Genomic DNA, 22,937 nt, shown 5'->3' on the forward strand with positions numbered 1-22,937 from the left:
TCCAGATTTTTACTCGTATAGTGAAACATATTCAAAAATACACATAATATGTGTACATAGGTTTTAAAAATTATGTAGCAGGCGCGCAATCCGGGACTTCTCTTCTCATCTTCCCTCGTTATGCGAAACGTCGCTCGTTAAGCGAAAAATACAATTCAATTTGCTCGTTAAGCGAAGTTCCACTGTATATGTTAATTTTTTTTAAAAATCATCACACATTCGAGTACTATCATTGTCACGAGTTGCTTAACTTTATTAATCTAAACAATTGAATAATAATTGGGACAATTCATAGTTTTATTCATATAAAAATAATGTAGAAGAAAAGTATTCAGTAAATTGAGTAATTTTTCAACTTTATGAGAACGAATGAATGTATCCACTTTAATTTAATGCTAACCTCGATATAGTTTACTAGAGCAGAAATAAGAGATATTTTTAGAATTTTTATATAAATTTGTATATCGACTGTAGGTAACTAAATGTACATCGCTGTGTGAAGGGAAAACTACTCAAAATTTTAAATTGTGGACTGTCAGTCACCATATGAATCGAAATATTCCCTCTACTGGAGATTATTGAAAGGTAGAAGTTCAAGGTTTTTGGCGCTTTAAGAAATCAATATTAAAAAATAATAAAATAAGAATGATTATCTCCAAATCTTCATTTGTTAATTATTAATTATAAAATTCAGATTTTAGATATTTATTAATTAATCTAAAATAAGTAAAAATAATAGTAAATTCGATAGTCACAAATTTATTTTAAAAAAATCATATACATTCTACTCAATTATAATTTGTTTATATACCATATACTTATATATATATATTTGGGTACTTGAAATGTCTACAGTATATATGTTAAAACATGAATTTCTTCCATAAATGAATCCAACGAAAGCTTCGTTTAAATATAAATAATTTCTACAGATGCTTCTGAAAAAAACCCAATGACGAAACGAACCCTACATACTTTATCTCACTCTATATGACTTCAAGTACCATTTTATTAATACTTGGTCGTGGCATACTGATTATTGGCCAAACATTAAATATAATACGATTTGAAGGGCCTCCATCAAACGGACTCGCTGGGGCTTTGAAATTCGGAGAGCGCGTGTATAGGGTTCTGGACCTTCTTCTGAGAACCTTTGCGAACCTTAGCGCGAACTTCTTCCGGCTTTTCCGGTCTCACCAATGGTTTCTTTTCCGGTGCTTTCATCTTCCAAACGACGATCGGCGACTGTGGAATAAATTAAAAGACACATACAATTAAATTATAGATAACTTTAAATAAAACACGTACCGTAACCACAACAGGTCCTTGACGCTGATACTTAGTGGAAGCAACGTAAGAGGCCTTTACTGTTAAGACGACAGCATTCATCAAATTCTTTGCTGCTTGGATGAGAGACGTCGCACTATCCAAACCAGAAACTATCAGTTCGCCACTGATGTTCTGAACATCAGCTTTGACCTTTGATGTGATATTCATCTGGTGGCAGTACAGTGCAATACGTTGAAGGTACGCGATCAAATCTTTTTTGGTTTGACTTTCTGGACACTGTTCCGCTATTTGGCGAGTGAGCTTATCCAACTTTGTTCCGGCTTCGGAAATCTTCTTAGCTGCGTTAATAACATCCATAGTTGTCTTCAACGGACCGCGACCGCTAAAAAAATCAATAATTATTTACATTGCTAATTAATATATTAGTTATGTATTTACCGAGTGAAATCTGTCATCTCCATCATGATCATACACATGTGTTTGGCAAGTACAATTATATCGTTTCCAGTGTCATCCCATTTAGCAACTTCTTTATCAAACTTAAGTTTCTCGTTTCTGAAGAATTCTACTTGCTGTAGAATCTTCTGCTTATCTTCTTCAGGCATTTTACCCATAGCTTCCTACAACGCAAATAATTAAATTCATATAATATTATTATGAATAATATTCAAAACAAACCCTAGCTGTGGTGATGCCACTGATATCAGGATATTCATCAACTCCGTGCTCACCAGTATGTGCGCTAGCTGCAAATTGCAAAAATTAAAATCATTGCATACAACATTATCCTGTACACTTACATTTGCTTCGTGTTTCTAAAGTATAATTTTCATCTACAACAACGTCTTCCGGATCTAAATCTTCATCAGCCCTGTTCATTAAAACAGCCCTGCGTATTTCGCGAACTCCGTCGTAGACCAAACGAGCTGCGTCGATGAAATCATTTTCATCCACCTCTTTTGGCGGATTGCTTGAAAGCGCCGCAACACCTACGGACACACGTTGTCCGAACTTCGGCATTACCTGTTCATTCAGAACTTTAACTGCCTCCAAAACCCTCTTCGTGTAAACGCAAGGTTCGTAGTTGTCCATTTCAGCAGTCACCATGTTACACACCCTTGCGGATCTGCCTCTAATTCCTCCAGCCGTCCTCTCTAAAGTATCTCCATCGCATTCTTGTAGAGCCAATACGCATTTGTTCACGTCTTCTAGGATATGATTCTCGGAGACGGCAAGGAAATCATCGATTGTCGTTATATCATCAACTGCCTCTGTTAATATACGAACTTGGTTTTCCCAAGCTTGTTTAAATGCGTCCATGTTCTCTTGAGCAACCTTACTACGCGGTCGCGCCGCTAAAATTTGAGCTGCGTTTATAACCTGGGGACAAAGATTGTCAATTTGAGCTGCCGCATAGCGGACCATCTTCACTCCGTCCTCGTTGTTGGACATGCTACAAACTAAGTTGGCCACCTCTACCAACTTATTGGAATGCTCCTTGAAAACGGCCGCGTATTCTTCAACCTCTTTCTCGTTACCACTCTGTGCGGCCTTTATAAGTACCAATAATGGTACATTTGTTTCAAGAAAACTGAAAATTTCAATTATTTTCGTATTAGTTATCAGATTTATTTCCCGCTTTGTATAGATTATTACCTGTCAGAGACATGATCAACTACTGCCTTGCGCAATTGCCTTCTTAGATCTCTTGTTTTCTTTCCCATGTGGGTAATGGCATGGTTCAGGCCATCGCTGTGCTCCTTGCTACCCATCTGGAATTTCATTTAAATAAACATCGCGTTTCAAACGAAAAAGATAATAATAATGCGACAGAGATCAAGCATGCTTCGTTCCTTCAAGAAGACTAAGTGTGCGAGAAAACATATATGTTTGGTGCATTTGGACAATATAATTAGACTTTGCAAGTAGTAGTAGTAGTAGGTTGAAGGAGGAACATTTATTTCCATAATTATATTTACCATTGGACCTCCTCGTAAAATTTGCATTTGCTATATGTGGCAAATCATAATGAAATTATCGTTAATACATTTGTAAACGATGATTCATGCAATTATTGTTACAAAATTCATAATATTTATAAGTTAGTCAGACAAAACTTAAATAAACTTACGTTGGACATGTATTCGGAAAGAAGATCTTGAAGCGCTTGGCGAACGGCGTTGCATTCAGCAACAATCCTTTCGCGACGTTCATCCCTAGTGCAACTGGAGTCAGCCATAAGGGCTGCTCCACTGATGATGCTCTCCAACCTCTCTTCAAGCGACGGCCTTGTGTGGACCTCGTTGTAAGCCAACGGTTCCATATCCATATGTTCCTAAACAAAACATAATAAATGATTATTTCAATGCTAGAAACGTAATTGCAAATATCGTAAAACGTTAAATAGCAAAAAAGCAAAATAGAAACAATATTAATTCACACACTTTACAATACCCCTCATATCTAGAGTTGCTTGTTTGCTTTTCAGTTGATAACTAGGAGATAAAAATATCAATATTTGATAATGAAGAATAAATACCATTACACTTACATCGAAATCGTCCAAAGCTGCAGCAAGCTCGCCGGGTCCATCATAAGGATTCTGAGATGGCTGCGGGGTTCTACCCTGAGCAACATCGCTTATAGTGTTTACAGCTTCGCAGACTTGCTTCAAAACGTAATCCCTATTCGCTTTGGCCGCAGCTAACTCGGGATGCCTGACATAGACCTTTGATGCAGTCAGAAGCATAGTAGAATGTTTCTTAAGTACAGCCCTGGCAGCAGCTAAGTCATCCCTCAATTGAGGATCTTTAAGTTCCTGCTGCCGTTTAGCTGCCTGATTCATCAGTTCATTTGCATTATGACCAAAAGCTTTAATGTTATCAAGAAGTTCTCCTTGACTAGAAGCTCCACTAAGCTTCTGCAGATCATCTTCGACAACTTGCAGTGACTTCAGCAATAGATGAACATCAACCATATCAGCAAGAATTAACAAACGGGTGACAGCTGACAGAAGGTTTCTTGCAGCCCTGACCATATTCCCTCTTTTCAATGATGAGCAAGGATCTTCAGAAAATTCCCTAGCAGCAATACTCATTGCAGTACCTGCATTGTTAAAATATGAGTCATACATAGCTTAGTCACAATTGGAAAGTGCTTACCTGTTTTCCTGACTTCATCCACAGCTGAAAGCATCTCTTGTGTTATATCTTTGTTCTCATATGCAATCTGCTCGCCCTTCTGAATGAAATTCTCTGTTGCCTTCTCTACTGTACTTACAAGGGCATTGGCCCTCTTCGACTTTCCCTTCTTCTTCTTACTGGGCCCTTTGGTATTGACAAGTGTAGTTACTTGCAAGACGAGCGGCTCCAGCGTCTTCTCCACAGACATCGTCCTTATCTCCAAGTTCTTTGGGTCCCATTTTAATCCAAAGTGCTCAGACATAATTGTTTGTAAATAGTTGAGCTGTAACTAGAGACGATGTTGAAAAACAGACTCACCAGAATGCGAAACAATAAACATACCTGTGTAATTGGCACGACGTGATACCGTACACCTCCGATTAAGATATTTGTAAATATACACGCAAAGCAAATATGTATAAAACGTTACGACTTTGAGCCTTGCCTATGAATCATATCTCCAATCTGTCAACCTCAACAAAAACCACTCCCGCCACTCTGTCGTAATTCAATTCTACAGAATTCAATACAAATTTTTCTCTCACATTTCTGACATCTGATTCATCTTAGTTTTCCTCCAGTTGGCAATACTTGCTTATTCAAATTTTCTTCTTAACATCTTAATATACCATAACTATGTTACAAATATATACGTTTTATGCTAACATATCATTAAAGTTTTAGATATGATATTTAAAATTAACGTATACTAATTAACTTCATTAATAAACTATGAAATTTGTTACTACAATCATACAAATATACATGTAGTGGTAATTACTATAGTTTACATTGAATGAATCATAAAATGATATTAACATACTTGTATCAAAAATGACTACCATTGTCTATAAGTAAATGAAATGACACATTTTATATAATTAAATGTTTATTAAAATTTGACAAATAAAGTAATCTAACTCTTTACTGTTGAAAACGAATAATCAATAGCATAATATCTGAGTTAAAGAAATATTAACAATAACATGGTTTCCTTTTCTCTTAGTTGCCTTATGGAGCAAAAGAAAATAAAATTTGTTTGTTTCTCTTCTTCCTTTTTTTTATTTGTACAATTGTCTATAAATATAGTTATGAACATATTGTGGATTAATATACAAATTACAGTTATTGAATATAAAAATATTTATAAGAGTAAAAATCGGGAGGACTGGAGTGAACTTTTCATTTCGAATATTTAATTGCGATAAGTAATTACAGTTCGATGGGTTTCATTTGCGAGCCTCAATATCGATCACAAAACTGTAATTATTTACCGAAGAAAAAAACCAACAACAACAATAATAATTGACCTTATAGTAATGTTAATCAGCTGGCGACCTGATTGCTTTGCAGGTGGTTAGGAGCATCTGCGAATTCTACTTTCAATTTGTAAGCCTCTGCTATTAGTAATCTAATTTGTTGGCCTGTCCACTCACGTGTGGGCAAATTCTGCAGTAATATCATAAGTCCTTGGAAATCATTCTCGTTCAAGAGTTGCTTCTTCCAGTTCAGCAGGAAAGCTGCGCAAACATAAAGCTGGAACGAAGCGAAGGTATCACATTCAGCCAAATAGGTGTCCCACAGTCTAATAGTACATCTTAGGGGTAGTTCTCTTGTCAGCAGGTTGTTTAACCATCGGAAAGAAAATTGTAAGTAGTCCACATTATGGCTGATCAGATGTTTGTGCAGCGTCTCATCCACGCGCTGTATGAGTTCCTTTAGTTGGTTTACTTTCTTTTGGATTCCTAATTGCGCAAATACGTAGTTGTCTTGGATACCATCAAGAAACTTCGAGAGGCACCAAAAGCTATCAGCTTCGATGATATCTCGCTGGTCCTGCCTTAAACTATTTACATCGAACAATTCGAATGGAGCATCATCTGGTATCATTTCTTGCAGAAAGACCACGTAAAACGGTGTTACTAAATCGTTTATACCCTGCACGTATCCAGACGCCGGGTGTCTTATGGCCCAAATGAAAAGTATTCTTTCAAACATTTGTTGTACCGTCTTGAATTGGAATAGAGGTATCGTGGGGTTCATTCTGGGCACATCAATATGAATCTGATGATACGTCTCCTGATATTCCTCAGTAACGTTCTCATAGTACTGTTTCACGGAGTTCCAATATTCCTGTCTCTTTCGTTCAAGCACGCCGCCTCTCCTCTCCAAGTTCACTGGAAGATATCCCAATAATAATCTCCACGATACTGGTCGTATTTTTACTGGTATTCCTGACCAGCTGAGTTCACAAAGGTCGTTCATACTCGGCGATCCTGCTAATAGAGTTTGAAACTTGGAGAGCTTCGACTCACAATCTTCATCTTGTTGATTTGTGCAACGCAAAGGCTGCGGTCTTCCTGGTATCCGATTCCTCATTATTTCCCACTCAATATCTGGTTTCATGCTGGTAGACTCTGCACAGCCCTCAGAATTTCTATGACTGTTTATAACATTTAAAGCTGCTGATTCTGAAACCCTCTTTGATATTCTTGTCTCTAAAAAAAATAACGTTTTAACTTAGTGAAAATTTACAAATTACAACAATATTTGAAGAGTTTTAATAGAATGGAATAACTATTGTGGAGCAGGTTATGAATTAATTTAACCATTTCATGACTAATCTTCAAGTGCAATATAGGTAACTGGCTTATAAAAGGTAAGGTAGTATACATTTAGGATAAAAACAATCTATTTAAAGTGCAATTTTTTTTTTGAAGGAAACATTGATGTAGATTCAATAAAATAGAAGAGGATATGTTTTTGCTACATTTAAAAGGTAACATGACTGAGCACTTACCTTTTACAGTGGATTTAAAGCATTGATGAAGAATCAGGATGGTTTTAAAGGTGCATAGAACATCAGTTCATAGTAGTTTAAAAAGGAGTGGAATCTATTGACATTTGTAAAAAACAGGTAATATGACTTTTAGTTCTGATCTAAAGCAGTGGTGAAACTGGAACAATCAGATGGAATTTAAAGTAAATGTTTAGGAGTGGATCGGTTTACAGCTTTGGAATTCAGGTAAATAATTTCAAACTTTCTGAATCATATCAAAACACAAGATGTGGGTACATACTTTCAATTCCCGGTACAATACAAAATTCATCATCGCCTAGTTCCCAGGCATCACTAACTGATGCTTGGAATTCTTGGAAGGATGTTGTTGTTGTTGGTTTTACTTTGCCAATGATCTTGACATCTTTCTTGGGACTAGGCCTACAAATGAACAGGTTTGTTATGTGGCATTAACAATGAATCAGTGATAAGTAGAATTTACCTTCCTGGCACAGTTTTACTGTTCTTCTTCCAGAAGGACGCCTTGTCCCCATCCACGTTCCTACTGCCTTCCATTTTGTGGATCGCGGCGTCACTTCAATGCATATCCATAATTGTTGAATAGAAAATTATCAAAAAATATATGTATATAATAGATGTATTCGAGGTTAGGTGCGGTTTGTTTTTGTCGTGGCCTACGTTGTCAAATTAATAGAGGGCCCACTGTACCATCCGCAGCGCCAGCGACCTGCCTGAACATTATTCAACAGTTACAATTTTTCGAATACTGAGGACGAATTGCTACTGCTACTGATGCTTCTCTTCCATATCCTATCCTACATGCGTCCATGCAAATTACTTAATAAACTGTTGACAAAGGTCGACACTTGATGACCCATTCATTGACGAAACCAGTTGATCTTCCTGATACATAAATAAATAAACTAAATCCATTTATATTTAGCAATCATTGTCCCACGAGACTAGCAAAATATTAGAATAAATACAATTCCTTTAGACTTTATTTCCATACATCACAAATGCACTTTTAACAGAAAACATTAAACCCTTAACTTAATGATAATTCATTTAAATTTTAATAATTCAATCTATTAATCGTTGGCATCATGATTTATCAACAATTAATAATTGTTCGATAGAGTCAATTAAAAAAGTAACTATTAAATATTATACTTATATTTATTTATACTGACCAATTAATAAATTTATAGTGATAATAAATCTGTTTATTTCAATGGCTGAATTCAATAGATTGCGATGATATAATCAAATATTTGAAAAAAAAACACATTAGTCACCACTTATGTAATAAAATACATGATTTAACTATGTATAGTTATTAGAACATTTTTATAATTTGGGTGGAAAGATTATAGTTAAAAGCATTAGCTTCTTAAGTAATTCATTAGTGATGTTTCATAATGATTTATATTTGTTTAATTCTTTTTTTAATTAAATTTGCTATATTCAAATATCCAAAATTGTGAATGTTCTCTCATTTCATTTACTTGTATAGTTAATGATTACTTGCAATTAAATATGTTTATTAAGTATTTTTGGTAAGAATTTTATGGAAAAATATTGAAAGCGTTTAAGTGATAGTACAAGTAGAAAGCTTAATAATATTAATGTTATGATTATATTAAACGCATTGTGTTTGTATTTTATTATGTATAGATTATATTTGATGCGTTTTATTTATTTTTGTTTCAGTAGGACACTGATACAATTTACTATCTAGCTTAATCAATTGATAATATCAGTATCGATAGGTGGACTTGATCAATTTTCATTTAACTTTGAATAGTATTCACTTTAAGTGAAGTCTTAAATAACTGTTATTAACGCCTTGATTTGTTCGCTAATTGTCGTAATGAGGAATGTAAACAAAACAAATCGTTTCCATGGCCTTGCATTTTCAAAAACCTTGAAAGCATTGTCTGTATTCCAGATAATACCATCACCCTTAATGTAAATTCATAATTACGTTATTATCTGAATTCTGCTCTTAGCGATGTAGGTAGCCTAACCTGCAGGAAACCTAAATCCGCGATCTCATCAGAATTCCACAGAGTAATTGCGTAATGTCGCGTGGGCGACGTAGTGAAGGTTAAGCTGCCGATGAAAATCGCGTTTCGGGTGTAGTGATTCGATTGCGTCTGGCTTTCACCAGTTGTTTTTTTCCAGTCATATTAACTTAATGGAGAAGAAAACGACGTCGGCGACGGCGACGACCACGTCGTTGTCGCAAAACTGACAACAGTCGCGGAAATGTGTTTCTTTTGATAGAGGATTCCTATAGATGAGGAAGGAAGTTTTGAACATATTCTGTACAAGTGCCTACAACTATAGTCAGATGATGCGACGCTTCTCCAAAAATTGTTCCTGATACTTAGCACCCTGCATATCATAAATATTTGGTAAGAGCGGAGCTGCGCGAAACTCTTCGTCGAAAAAAAAAATCAATAGGGGTGGTTTAATCCTCGTTACGGCGACACAAGGGTGGATTATTTAGGCTTTGGCAGCGCACCAGATACGATTCTGAAGAAGGCCAAAGTTCTAGTGGAGACGACGCATGCGTTCCGAGTTGTTTATAAGGATTTCTTTTTGAACATCATCACCTTACAAATCAACAAAATCAAGTAAAAAAAAAACCATCACGCATCGAGTTCATCCAATTACCGTGCTTAATTACTGAGGATTTATCGTAATTGATTATATTGCCGCTGATTGGATTTAATTCGTTTCTAGGTTTACATATTGAAAATAAAAGCCAGGTGCGAGCGCGTTCATCTTCTTATTCGTCTATGATTACACCGTCGCCGTGTATTATCTGACTATCCGGACAAGAGGTAGTATAATCGGATAAAGGAAAAGCCCATTATATCGCTACAGCTACTTCCTGCGAGTTCGGCTGTGCCAAAGGAGGTTCGTACTTTCATTTACTTTTACCAAATTCAACGCATCGCTGCTCTATGATGCATTTCACATTCGGACAGCAAGTAACGAGCACTGCGCGCTCGACACAACATCGACATTCATCAATTGTTTCTGTTTGTTGTAGTGACTTTAACGGACAACATGAGTAACCTGGGGGAAAATGCGGTCGACTTCGACGAAGATGATTATGACGAGGTAAGCTCTTTTATTCAGAATCTTTACATTTTTTTTTACTTTACCAGAAAAGCAAACTAGTTTCTCAGCCGCACTTTCCCCTGCAAATTGAAGAGTAACAATAATGTCAAAAATATTATCTCTCGCAGAGAGATCTTCTCGCGACTTTCTAAAACTCATATAAATCTTAATTTTTCTATATGCATTTTGAATGCAAATAAATGATTGAGAACTTTGTATCCACTTTGTATATTGTTGTCCATTTCCACTTGTTGCGACAATGAATAAATGAATATAAATTATATCCATTAGAAGAACATATAAATTTATTTATATCTCAAAATTACAAACATTTAAAACATTTCATTATTTTATCTACTGTTTACTTAAAAAAATGATGTGATTGATTCGAGACAGTTAATATTATTGAAAATTTAAAATAATCTAATTTTATTTAAGTTTGATTCAAGTTACAAAATCATCATTAACTTCAATATTTTATGTTTTGAAGAAAGATTCAATGTACTTTCTTATTTATTTTGAACAAAGAAATATTAATGGTACTTTCTTATTCACGGTATAATCCGCGGTTTTATTCTTAGCAGAAATAAAAAGATTTTCGTAATGGGCAAACCATCTAGCTTTCTTATTCATAATAAACCATCAATTTTCTGAGACGTTTATTGGGCTTTTCCTGCGTTTTCTCCAACTCGTACGAATCCAATTTAATTAAATTCAATTGCTTTTCGTTGAATACGTCGATCTCACATTATTATTGTTTACTTTTTATGTTCCACGGCACATATATTTTTCAATTGCTCATTCTCTTATTGTATTCATTTTTAAATAAATACAATTTATCTGAGATATTGATATAAGTTGATAATTGATACCAGTGTATTTATAAATTATTATATTTAAACCACAGTTCTGAAATTATTGAAAAAACTAATGTTTGTACTCAAAAACTAGATATTAGATCTTGAAATGAACCTTTTACTAGTGGAAATATTTACTTAATTAATTGTAATTTTCGATTTTGTTGCAGTTCGAAGATGCTATTGAAATGTAAGCACACGGATCAATTTTACTAGAAAAAAAAATTAAATTATGTTTTGTATAAATTTGTATTAAATATAATATTTTTTGTTATTATTTAGGCCTTCGGATATGAGCCTTAACAAGGCTGTTGAGGAGGCCCAGCAAGCTATCAATTTCTTCTTCAACAACAATTTCGCGGAAGCTAAAAATCTCATGAAGCCATGGTAACAATAATTATTTACGCGCTTCATCCATTATAACATCTCCCCTTGTAGGTCTAACGTAAGCATGTACCATGCCCTCGGAAATGCGGTTTTTACATTTCTCGAAGCAATGCTGACATTCGAGCACAAACAATTGGTTGGTGCAGGTGAAGCACTGAAACATTCTCTGGCGGTTTGCAACAGGTACAGGAAAAAGAATACCATCGGCGAGTCTCTCGGAAAGATGGTGAAGAAACCAAACTTTGAGCAGTACACTGAAGTAGAAGCTCATGCGGAACTCTGCCACGCGGAATGCCTACTCTTGAAATCCATGCTTACCTTCCTCGAAGACGAAACATTGAGCAGTTTCATCAAGGCCGGCATTAAGATTAGATCTTGCTACAACTCTTACAAGTAACAGAGCAGGAATAAAACAATCGTGGCTAGATTCTATTTTCATTTAATTGCAGAGATTGTCAGCAAATATTAAAAAAGCATGACTGGTCCAAGGACACGTCCAAAGTGCACTTCGAGAGTGGCGTCAAAATGGGTATCGGTACTTTTAATTTGATGATATCCATGCTTCCGTCACGCGTAATCAAACTATTGGAGTTTATAGGATTTTCTGGAAATAAAGTGCGCAGTTCATCTTTTTTTTTGTATTAATTGTTTAAAGTTTTTTTTTTATAGACCGTCGGTATAAATGATCTGTTGGCTGGGTATAACATGCAAGGATTGAGGCAAATATTATGCGTCATGACCTTATTGGGTTATCACTTGATCGTTTTATACGTTCTAAGTCACCAGGAAGGTGATCTTAAGTTGTGCGAAGAGATACTTGTCGGACAATTCAAAAAGTACCCTCAAGGAGTCTGGTTTCTTTTCTTTAAAGGGCGACTAGAGTTTATGAAGGGTAATTTAAACTCCAGCTTGGAGTGGTATAAGAAATCCTGGAAATCTCAGGAGATGTGGCCGCAATTCCATCACTTTTGCTTCTGGGAATTGCTCTGGGTCAACTGGTAAAACTTTCAATTTACTCTTAACAGGTGTCCTGATCGATTTATTTATAGTTTGAAAACGGATTGGGCAGAGGCGACGTTGTATGCGAATTATTTACTTGAAGGCAGCAGGTGGTCCAGAACGGTTTACAGCTATCAAAAAGCAGCAATTATGTTGATGCAAAACGAAGACCAGACCTTAAACAAATCCCAATTAGGCATCTTGCAAAACCTGATGAAGTATGTTACTGAACTCCATTTTTTGTTTCTTCTCTTATATAAGATGTATTTTCAGAGATGTCCCAAAATATAAACAGCGCATTGCAGGAAAGTCTTTGCCTATGGAGAAGTTCGTTATCAAAAAGTCCGAGAGGTTCTTTAACCAAAAAGATACTTTGATATTACCAATCATCGAACTGATGTACGTCTGGAACATGTTCAAGGTCCTTAAGAAAAACTTTAAAGTCGCCGAAAACATACTGAGACTCATTGAGAATGCCTTGAGGAACTTAACCTATTCAGTACCACTGAACAAGTACGATAATGACAATCGCGCTATGCTGTTGCTTTTGAAGGGAGCTTGCCTAAAGCAGATGGCAAGTCCTCTTCAAGCAATGGAGTGCTTCGAGGCAGCTATCTCACTACAAAAAGAGATCATCGATGACACCTATATCGTCCCTTACGCTATAGTAGAATTGGCTCTTTTGGAATGGGACGCAGACAACAAGGAGAAAGCGATTTTAGCCTTAGAGGATGCTAAGTATGTTATTGATATACGCAATCCACGATTAAATTACAATGAATTATTTTATAGGAGGAACTATTCCGGATACTCGTTGGAATCTCGTCTTCACTTCCGCATTCACACCGCCCTTACGGAATTGAAGAAAGACCAAAATTGAAGTACCTGAGATGGTACAAACAGATTGAATTATTTTTAATATAAGTATCTATATATTATATTACTATTATTACAAAATTGTTTTGATTCCTCAGGAACGAAATCCCATTGAAAATAGTATTAGTCTTGATTTACAACATAGTAAATGTTGTAGATATATTTTTTTTTATTATTGTTTTCATCTATAATGTTTATTTGTTTTAAATGGTATTATTTTTGTTATTAATATTCTATTATATAGGCTGTGTATTTGAATTGTTGTCTTTGTATAAAAGAAATATATATAAAAAGAAAAAAAATGCATTTCCACCTTAATGTTATTAAAATTTATTTGTTTTATTTCACTTTTCTTACCTGTCCATTACATTTTTATTAATATCCATATAATTAAAATTGGATTTGTCCTCGAAATTTGTTGTTATTTTTTTATAGACAAAACAAATTATTTATAATTATTAAGAGATTTGAATGAAAGTTATTAAATTGAATTTTTTTTTGTATAATTATTTCTATTTGAATGAAGTCATTAATTAGATGCAATTTATGATAAAGTCTTTAAGGTAATACTGCATATCAGTTTAATAAATATTTACATGGCTTTGGCCCAGTTTCGCGAAACTGTTTGATAAAGATTTTCCAAGGATAATGCGCATGAATATCATTGCGGTTTTTCTATAAATAAACGTAAACAAAACATCATTAAAATCACACTCCAGAAAATATAATTGCTTGTTTTTTTTCTATTGTTTTACGCAAGCAATTTTTTATATCTTTACTCAATTTTGACAAATTGAACACTTCCATCTGAACGTGTTGCAAAATATGTCCAGTATTGTCATTTTTTTCACGTTGCATAGGGCAACAGTTGATAAAATAGTCATGCATTTTGGTTATTAAAAAAAAAATCAATTATTGATTTGACGTGTTATTTTGAACTTGCAGACGTGTTTCGGTTGATTTGAATTTAGCAACATGGCCTTCGGAATGCGGACGATATAAGCTGCAATTCGTTAACAACATTTTTTTTTGTTGAAACGCGTTCGAAATATTATCGACATCGGATTCCAATAGAATTAACACATCTGATTCAGTGGTTAACTTCTGCTATTCAAATGAGTGCATTATTCTATAGAACTGTTTACACAGTCGATGCGACCTTGTCGAAGGTTGCCCAGGAATGGGAAAAGAGAAGGAAAAAATAATAATGACCAAACAGAAGCCAAGCCAATATGCAATCGAAAGTAGTAGAAGGAAACACGAAAACAAATAAACACATATATACAAAAAAAAAATAATAGAAAACGTATAGAAGAAAACATGATGACACCGTAGCCTCACGAGGTGCACGGCAAGGTCTCGTTAATCAAATTACCCGTTTTGTAGTCAACAATTGTTGTGCACGGACGAAAAGTCTAAATTTCTCTTACGAACTTCGCTTATCGTAATTGCCTTCAATTGGCAATTAACACCTGGGAATCATCGGACGGGAACGAAACACGGAAGGTCGAATCGATTGAAGACCCATCAATACCGATCTCGATTTTGCTCCGACGACCTGTATACCTCATGTAATACTCTCTAATGATATGCAAACTGGAGATGAGAACGTTATTTGTCCAACTAATTCTTCCACGGGAAAAACTTAGACCTTGCTGCGACCTTCACTAATTCGCATGCATTTGTATATAAATACATATAGATATGCATATTTATATAAATATATACAGATATGTGTATATAAATATATATATATATATATGATTTCATATTGCCGCAATAGCGTGTACTCATTAACTCTAGGAATCACGGAATCCCAAGAGTTCCATTCTTGACGTAATCCTGGTGTCTTTTGTTTTCTCTTACTCACACTCCATCTCCCTCCTCATTTACCCACGATTATGCACGTATAATTTTAGATGCTTATTGTACGAGTGATTTCGTCTGGATTCATCGTGAAATTTGATTTTAATTAGTTACGATTCCATCCACCGCTAAACCTTCGATTATGCCATTTCCATCTGTAGATTATGCACACATGTTGACTTCCTCTTAATCACTCACAAACGATGCGCCAGTGACAAAAACTGGAGCGAATTCATGCAAATGTAATTTAGACTACTTCTTTTTTCTATCATTTAATACATGTATATTATATAAACAGAATACATCATTGATTTGTTCCATATGTAGCGTGACATAATCGCGCTGTAATTTGCAAATTTTTCATTGAAAATGTAAAAGGCGCATATGAAACATAAATTGTTATTGTTTGCGATGCATCTAACTATAAATGTGGGAACATTGAATATGCGACCGGAAATATACCAATTGCAAACAACAAAACAAATGAACAACAGAGAAACGCATTTACATAATCCATCGCGAAGACCGGTGATTATCTCGCATTATGCGTGCACGAAATTACCGCCGTGAAGAACGAGCTTTAACTTTCTGGCAATGGAATTCTTTCATTCTCACCTTTTATTCAGTGCTAATTACGGTCGAGTCGAGTTGAAGAGGTTCCATTGGTGCTATAACCTGCGGAGGAATGCATCGCTGCAGAATATTAACTCGGCGAAGAACGCGGTTTCCATGGAAACTGAACGTTGCTATGAAAACAATACCGTTGCTATGATAATCTTCATCGCTGTTATTTTAATCATAAAAGAGATTTGTTGAATTATTTTAGATATTAATATTCGTTTTAGAGTAAATAAAAAGTAGTAATAATAACAAAATTTATATTTTGCTTATTACTCGTCCAATATAGTTAGAAAAGATATTGAACACTCAAATTGAAGGAAAGAAAAATAAAATTAATGAATTTTCTTTAATATTATTTAAATTTGATGTAGAAGTCTATGACATAATTTTGGAGATAAGAGTTACAAGATGTTAATACCGGAAATGAATGAAATTGATATTATTTTGAATGAACGTTCTGTGCAGTTTTCTGTGTTGAAAGTGGTGCATCGCTTATCTGCGCTATTATCATAGATAGGTTTATCTGAGGATGATTTTTCGAATTTTTTCCCTGTAAGGAGTAGTAAATAATGTGAGAGTGAAATGAAGTTGTTGCTATTGTAAAATGCGTAGTGTTCGAATGCAGGTAGAGAGTTGAGTCATTTTTACCACTTCCAACGAGCGCTGCTGAGCTAAGCTCGCGGCTCGAGTACCAAACCAGTACCAGTAGTACCACATTCTAGTGAAGAGAACTGATCGCGACCGGTTCAATCGCCAGCTAACGCTGCATAACCAGCACACACGACAGTCCCGCCGCGAAATGTTTCCAACTTTCCTATTGTGAAAAGTAACGAGTCGAAGAAGAAGAAAAAGAAGTATTCACATCTGTTGGATATTTGGATAAGAACAAGGATCAACATCAGCTCATCGTCGAGGCGGAAGAGATGGATTCGAAGAAAACGAATGCCCGCCTGTGCCATATCATGAAGTGGGACAACTTCGATGGCTACGGCTTCGACCTGCACGCGGAAAAGAGCAAGCCCGGCCAGTTCATCGGTAAGGTGGATGCCAAGTCGCCAGCGGAGTCTGCAGGTCTGCGGCAAGGTGACCGCATCATCGAAGTGAACGGCGAGAACATCTCCAACAAGACCCACAAGCAGGTCGTCGAGCTCATCAAAGCCGTTCAAGGAGAGACTAAACTCCTCGTGATCGATCCCGACGAGGATAGTCCGGTTAACAACATCATCCCGGACATTGCTAAGAACGCGACGGACAAATCCTCAAAGGAGTCCAACGAGAACGGCACTCTAAATCTGAACATGACGGCAGCCGAGCTGCGGGCCAAGTTGGCCGCCAGAAAGAAGTTCGACCCAAAGAAGGAAACCATGGATTTCAAAAAGAAATTCGACATCATACAGAAACTCTAAAAATACGGCGTCTCAGTGTCCTTCGTAGAGGGAATTACAACAAAAATAAGTATCACGCCTAACAACAGAAAACAAATAATTAAAATATCAGTAATAACGAAGAGGTGTTACGTTATCGAGTGATTAGAAAATTGTTTATTTTTCTAGCTATAGTTTTCCAATTAGAAATACATCTTTAAGTGCTATATACACATACCTATATACACACACATTAATATATAAGCGTTGACTATGTTATACTACAAATAAAAGGATATATTTATATTATTAGAAAATAAATAAATTATTATAAAACACACGATTTACTTGAATTTTGCTTTGCACGACGCTGAAATCAGGTGAAGGAGAAAACTGAAATTAAATAAGAAATAAGTGCGAACGACCTTCGTAACTCTTCGCACGCGCTTTTTTTTTCGGAATCCTACAGTTAGTTCACAAAGTAAAATCGAAAATGTTCAACGCCTGATTTCATCATACCGCGACCGTTCAGGAAATCCCGAATCGCTCGATGAATTCATTAAAAACCAATTACGATTTCCATTTAAACGCTCGCACAATATACGAGAAACAATATACTAACCAAAGTTGTTTTTATGTTTGTTTGTTATAAACAATCTGGAAATTTTCCGCTGCTTATTGCATTAATTCCATAACATTATTTTCATGAGATTATTGCAATTCAATATCATTGGAAAAAAATCCAAGAAATATATTTATTAAATCGCATTTGTATTGCCAAAAACGTTAAATATAACAAGAAATCAATTATTCACAGTCATTTTGAAATTTTAGATTGTACGAGGTTAAATTGAATTAGGATTTGTTATGCATAAATACCGGTTTTTTAAATCAATATTAAAATATATATATAATCATGTTATTGATAATTATATAAAAATAGTTTAGTTGGAAATATACGGACTGTGTATACTGTATTGCGATCAAAACCTTTAGCTGGTGAAAACATTATTTAAATTAAATTGTTTTTACGTTTTCAATAAGAATTAATGTTAATGCGAGTTTGTATATAACAAAGTATTTTTCTGTTTTTATCCAAAATAATGGATTTTCCTACAATCTGGTAATAAAACATCTAATGAATGATTTTTTTATTTATTCATCAAACTAATAATTATTAGAATTTGTGATAAGCTAACAAAGCATATTGTGGTATTAGATCATTCACAATAAAAAAAATCATTATTTAGTGAAATGCGTTGCAAACTGAAAACAAAACTAATTGTTATATTTTTGTTTAGAACAATCCTGCAATAAAGCAGTCTTGTAGTCACTAACGACACGAATTCCGATAAAGCACTTGCTATCAACAAATATTATTCTGACCCGTTGTGCGCTTTAAACGTTTTTAACCGCTGGTTGATGGAAATACATACACTCGACGATTTACTTAATTTGACAAATATATCGTTATATAATATGAAAAACTATTATTAAGCACGTATATAAAAAAAAATATTTGTATTAGTTAACAATTAAATTAAATGCTGATGACGATTAAAATTAGATTATTTAAAATCTAGTTGGGTTACGAATGAAATATCCTTGATAAGAATGAAACGTCTTTCAAATTTGAAATCGATCGAAATACTTGTATCCTTGATGTATGGACATGTTTTCTTGTGTTATTTATATTTTATTTACACCATTCCTGTATATTTATTTCATTGCGAAGCACGCGCTAAAACTGTTAAAATTGCAACGCACAAGATACATAGCATTCGCAAAGTTATAATAGGCAATCAAACAAGGAATTTTCTACGTAATGATTTCTTCTATTTCTTCTTCATTGGATGTTGTCTCTATCCTTCTTTATTTATTTCTTTTTTTTTTTTTCAAATATTGTATGTGAAGGTTGGACGAGTCGGTAGAAACCTTGGTTGTAGTATTGAAAATCGAGATGAAAGTTTCGAAAGGTTGCGCTTATGGTTTCGTCGCGGCGACTACTCAGAAGCGCGTAAAATGTTGTCGGACGCAGATACCGAGGATCACTTCAGTCCGTCCGTTAGGCTGCTAGAGATAGAGAAACCGGAAACCGGAAGTTGCGGGTTTCATCTGACAAGAGGCAAATGGGATCCGTATCCTTGGATAAGCGGGGTGGATGTGGGATCGGCCGCGTACAGTGCCGGGATGAGGGCTGGTGATTGTGTACTTGAAGTGAACGGAGAGGATATTGTGGGTCAAAGGGTCTCGGATGTAGGTCAACTGGTAAGGTCGCATCCAGGTCAGGTGTCTCTGTTGCTTTGGAATGCGGGGGTCGGAGCCAATTGTTCGGCGGATGTGAGTGTGATAAAAGACAATAACAAAAAAAAACGAAACTGGTGTGAAAATTAAGGCTTTGGTAATTGACTTTTATTTCAGACGCTCTGTTGCGGTCCTATGCCAAACAATCTCCAAAAACTGTCGGCATGCCTATCCTCGGTCCTAACGTTTTTGGAATGCCCAGTATGTCTGGACACTGCGATTCCACCTACTTATCAGTGCGACAATGGGCACCTGATTTGTATGCGCTGCAGGGCGAAAAGTGAAAGATGTCCGGTTTGTAGAGTTCGGTTCACCAGTGGAAGATCTTTACTTGCCGATCAGGTATTTGCGCTCGTCCGCTACGCTCAAAACTTTCTACGAATATACTTAAAAACTCGTTAGGTATCATAATTAAACTATTCGTAGGTGTACAACGCCTTCACGGATGCATTCGATCTACGTGAGGATACGCACGAAGCACGCTCAGCAAAGATGCAGCAGATTTTCAAGATCAAATCCAAGAAAGCACCGCCGAGCATTAAAATCACGCAAGCCCATACCAATAAATTCTTGGCCAGACTGATCGGCAAGGCGTCCTCGGTGGACAACCTGTCCAGCAAACATCCGCAAGCCCAACAATTACTCTCCGATGGTCAATTCGCTTCCAACATGAAAGCGAAATCACTTTCATCCAGCGAGATATTCAACCCAGACAGTTCATCCATCGCTAGGACGGGGTCAATAAACAGCATCCACCGTACGCACAAACCTCGTCCTGGTTCATACCATGGCTCATTTGAAACCCTCCACGTCCCCGACATCTCAATGATCTCAGCAAACCCTCAAGAAGGCATTCTGTACCACTGCCCTTACGAAAAATACTGTACCTGCTTAATCAAAGGTATTCTGCAATTTACAAATGAAATATATTAATTAATGAATATTATCTTCAGGAGCGGACATTATAAATCATTTTAAAAATAACCACTCAGGACCTCTGACTCAATATTTCAATAACAAAATGCGATTACTCCTATCGCAAATTCCAACAGGAGGCACTTATTTGATATCCATCAACGATCAATTGTTCTTCCTGAAGATTAATCATGAAAAGTAAATTACTCTTCTATTTTTAATTTTATAAATTAGCATCAACCATTTTTTAGTATGATCAAGGGTCGTTTCGGTAATATGCGAATTTGGGCATGGCTCACTGGCGATAAGAAGCATTCTACAGAAAGCCATCTACTTCTTAACTTCTTTAACGAAGATACGCCAAATGATTCATTAATGAGCATTCGAAGTGCAGTTTACTCCTTGAGCTCGGTATCCTGGTCTGATATCAACGAAACAAAGAAGGGCGTTTTCATTAGCTCGCAGTCTTTACAAGCGATCTGCTCAGAGTCTACAATACTAGAAGCCGAAATACTTTAACATTATATAATTTTGTAAACATTATTTAAATATTTATTGGATTTTATTACAAAATAAACATACATCATATAAGTAAATTTTATTGCTACTACTATAATTTTAAAAGCTCTTGCTTTTTCATAATAAAATTATTAATTAAATAGTAGTAATCATCATTAATATAATCAAATATATTTAAAATTGAATCATAACAAGTCTTACCAACACTACAAAAGAAATATAGTTCCCAAATCCTAGTAACCTTACACCCAGTTACAGCTGTCTATTGTTGTGTATTGATATTGAAATGTATAGAAAAGAAGTTTTTAATAAAATCATATCTCTTCCAGAAGAGGACCAAAGGAAATTGATAAAATGTAATTAACAGTTTTAATGCTTATTAATTATTTTAGTTATACTGCTTTTAGGGCGGAACTTTGAAGAGGTTCCCAATTTCTTGAAGTTTACAAGGAAAGAGAATGAAGAAATTGTTACCACTATAATTGAATTGAATTTGTTGCAAAAGAAACTAAGCAAAGAAGAATTCTTTCAGACCATACATCACATCGAACCACCAGAAAGCTTCCTCAATCTCTTTAAGGAGAACATTGCATGTTTGGATGAATATTGTATACCTTGCACATATAATTGGCGTGTTGACCTCAGTGTACCCAAAGTGAATGCAGTGTTGATTAATGTAAACCAATTTAATACAAAAGCTATAACATTTAGATTAGATATACCAACATTCCATAAACTCAGATTTAATGTAGCATTAGTTCTAAATGAAATCAAGGAAATTAAGAAAAAATCAAAAATTAAGTTAAAGTAATATATTGATAATTTGTATGTGTGCCATAAATAAAATCATATTTAAATAAATATATTTAATCTACATTATTTTGTTTTCTATTGTCTTCACTCTCTGTTGTCTCCTCATCATGGCTCTCTTCATCGTTACTATCCAGCAGGTCATCATAATCATCATCCTCACTCTCTGATTCTGAATTATCCTCACAGTTATCATCAGGCAGAAAGAAGTACTTCAATGGATCTGCCCAAAGGTCATCCTTTATAATATCACATACAATGTCATGTTTGTTGCTGTTACAACTTTGTAGCCAGTCAAAGAAATTCTCTACTGGTGGACTTCTTTTTTTCCCATTCCTTTTTCTGTCTGTACTTAAATTCATATTTTCTTTCCATTCAATGTTTGTATTCCTTGATGATACAACACCATTATCATAGGAATTATGTTTTATTAATTCAGTGTTATAAAAGTAGGGATTAGAATGAAATGCAAACACCACTTGATATCCAGTCCTTAAATTCTCATTATCTAAAACTTGAACATATGATAAGTAGTTGAAGCAATCCTCAACTGAGGTATCCACAAGTAACTTCAACTTTGGGTGGTTCATAAACTATAAATATAATAGGAATATAATATACATATATTAGTTGATTAATTAATATATAATTTATAAAGGATACTGCTATTGCCCAAAAATGAGGTACTGAACTAAGAGCACTATGCCTTTTGTTATACAATGGCCTTTTAAGACCATCAAATTCTTGTACTACTGTTAATATTTTGTTCATCATACACTTTGCAACATTTTCCAAATCCTTTTGCACCATGCTTGCTTCTTCCAAATAAGATTGTGTATGTTCATCAGCATCTTTCTCTTCTTCCTCAATTTTCTTCATTTTCCTTGAGGAAGGCACATCTGCCATGGTTCAAAACACACTGGACGTCTTCACCACACGCATACAGACTTTATTAAAGGCAGTACTATGAAAATTCAAAAATCAATAATTCGGAACAGCAGCGCCCTCACCG

At 35.1% G+C, this 22,937-nt stretch overlaps 7 protein-coding genes across 8 annotated transcripts; 4 read left to right on the forward strand and 3 right to left on the reverse strand.

The window, feature by feature from the left end:
- Positions 1–790: 790 nt before the first annotated feature.
- LOC108565875 (catenin alpha-like) lies at positions 791–4,962 on the reverse strand. Its single transcript, XM_017925540.1, has 12 exons — positions 4,815–4,962; positions 4,452–4,761; positions 3,842–4,395; positions 3,735–3,785; positions 3,422–3,625; positions 3,270–3,299; positions 2,947–3,062; positions 2,091–2,881; positions 1,969–2,036; positions 1,729–1,910; positions 1,309–1,672; positions 791–1,245 (listed from the first exon to the last, which is right to left on the reverse strand). The coding sequence occupies exons 2-12, from the start codon at positions 4,732–4,734 to the stop codon at positions 1,081–1,083; spliced, it is 2,808 nt and encodes a 935-aa protein (XP_017781029.1). The 5' UTR covers positions 4,735–4,761; positions 4,815–4,962; the 3' UTR covers positions 791–1,080.
- A 594-nt stretch (positions 4,963–5,556) lies between these two features.
- On the reverse strand, positions 5,557–9,336 carry LOC108565872 (TBC1 domain family member 22B). Its single transcript, XM_017925536.1, has 4 exons — positions 9,260–9,336; positions 7,754–8,003; positions 7,553–7,692; positions 5,557–6,970 (listed from the first exon to the last, which is right to left on the reverse strand). Exons 2-4 carry the CDS (start codon positions 7,825–7,827, stop codon positions 5,799–5,801), a joined length of 1,386 nt encoding a protein of 461 aa, XP_017781025.1. The 5' UTR covers positions 7,828–8,003; positions 9,260–9,336; the 3' UTR covers positions 5,557–5,798.
- A 61-nt stretch (positions 9,337–9,397) lies between these two features.
- On the forward strand, positions 9,398–13,656 carry LOC108565871 (tetratricopeptide repeat protein 39B-like). 2 transcript variants are annotated; one of them, XM_017925535.1, is made up of 11 exons: positions 9,398–9,692; positions 10,024–10,200; positions 10,337–10,407; positions 11,435–11,454; positions 11,547–11,651; positions 11,703–12,044; positions 12,101–12,266; positions 12,321–12,649; positions 12,701–12,868; positions 12,924–13,388; positions 13,443–13,656. In XM_017925535.1, exons 3-11 carry the CDS (start codon positions 10,354–10,356, stop codon positions 13,528–13,530), a joined length of 1,737 nt encoding a protein of 578 aa, XP_017781024.1. In that variant the 5' UTR covers positions 9,398–9,692; positions 10,024–10,200; positions 10,337–10,353; the 3' UTR covers positions 13,531–13,656. The 2 variants fall into 2 exon arrangements, with proteins under 2 accessions (XP_017781024.1, XP_017781023.1); XM_017925534.1 differs by lacking the exon at positions 9,398–9,692 and having other exon boundaries at positions 10,193–10,274.
- Positions 13,657–16,687: 3,031 nt separating this feature from the next.
- Positions 16,688–17,510, forward strand: LOC108565861 (Na(+)/H(+) exchange regulatory cofactor NHE-RF2). Its single transcript, XM_017925522.1, has one exon. It carries the CDS (start codon positions 16,937–16,939, stop codon positions 17,417–17,419), a length of 483 nt encoding a protein of 160 aa, XP_017781011.1. The 5' UTR covers positions 16,688–16,936; the 3' UTR covers positions 17,420–17,510.
- A 1,861-nt stretch (positions 17,511–19,371) lies between these two features.
- LOC108565865 lies at positions 19,372–21,168 on the forward strand. The gene is made up of 5 exons (XM_017925525.1): positions 19,372–19,717; positions 19,799–20,023; positions 20,108–20,582; positions 20,635–20,794; positions 20,848–21,168. The coding sequence occupies exons 1-5, from the start codon at positions 19,400–19,402 to the stop codon at positions 21,113–21,115; spliced, it is 1,446 nt and encodes a 481-aa protein (XP_017781014.1). The 5' UTR covers positions 19,372–19,399; the 3' UTR covers positions 21,116–21,168.
- A 186-nt stretch (positions 21,169–21,354) lies between these two features.
- LOC108565864 lies at positions 21,355–21,957 on the forward strand. The gene is made up of 2 exons (XM_017925524.1): positions 21,355–21,471; positions 21,523–21,957. Exons 1-2 carry the CDS (start codon positions 21,402–21,404, stop codon positions 21,924–21,926), a joined length of 474 nt encoding a protein of 157 aa, XP_017781013.1. The 5' UTR covers positions 21,355–21,401; the 3' UTR covers positions 21,927–21,957.
- Positions 21,957–22,857, reverse strand: LOC108565863 (NAP1-related protein 2). The gene is made up of 2 exons (XM_017925523.1): positions 22,589–22,857; positions 21,957–22,518 (listed from the first exon to the last, which is right to left on the reverse strand). Exons 1-2 carry the CDS (start codon positions 22,829–22,831, stop codon positions 21,982–21,984), a joined length of 780 nt encoding a protein of 259 aa, XP_017781012.1. The 5' UTR covers positions 22,832–22,857; the 3' UTR covers positions 21,957–21,981.
- Positions 22,858–22,937: the final 80 nt, after the last annotated feature.

The sequence above is a fragment of the Nicrophorus vespilloides genome, unplaced genomic scaffold (assembly GCF_001412225.1).
Source record: "Nicrophorus vespilloides isolate i.1.1-1 unplaced genomic scaffold, Nicve_v1.0, whole genome shotgun sequence".
Taxonomy (NCBI): Eukaryota; Metazoa; Arthropoda; class Insecta; order Coleoptera; family Silphidae; genus Nicrophorus; species Nicrophorus vespilloides.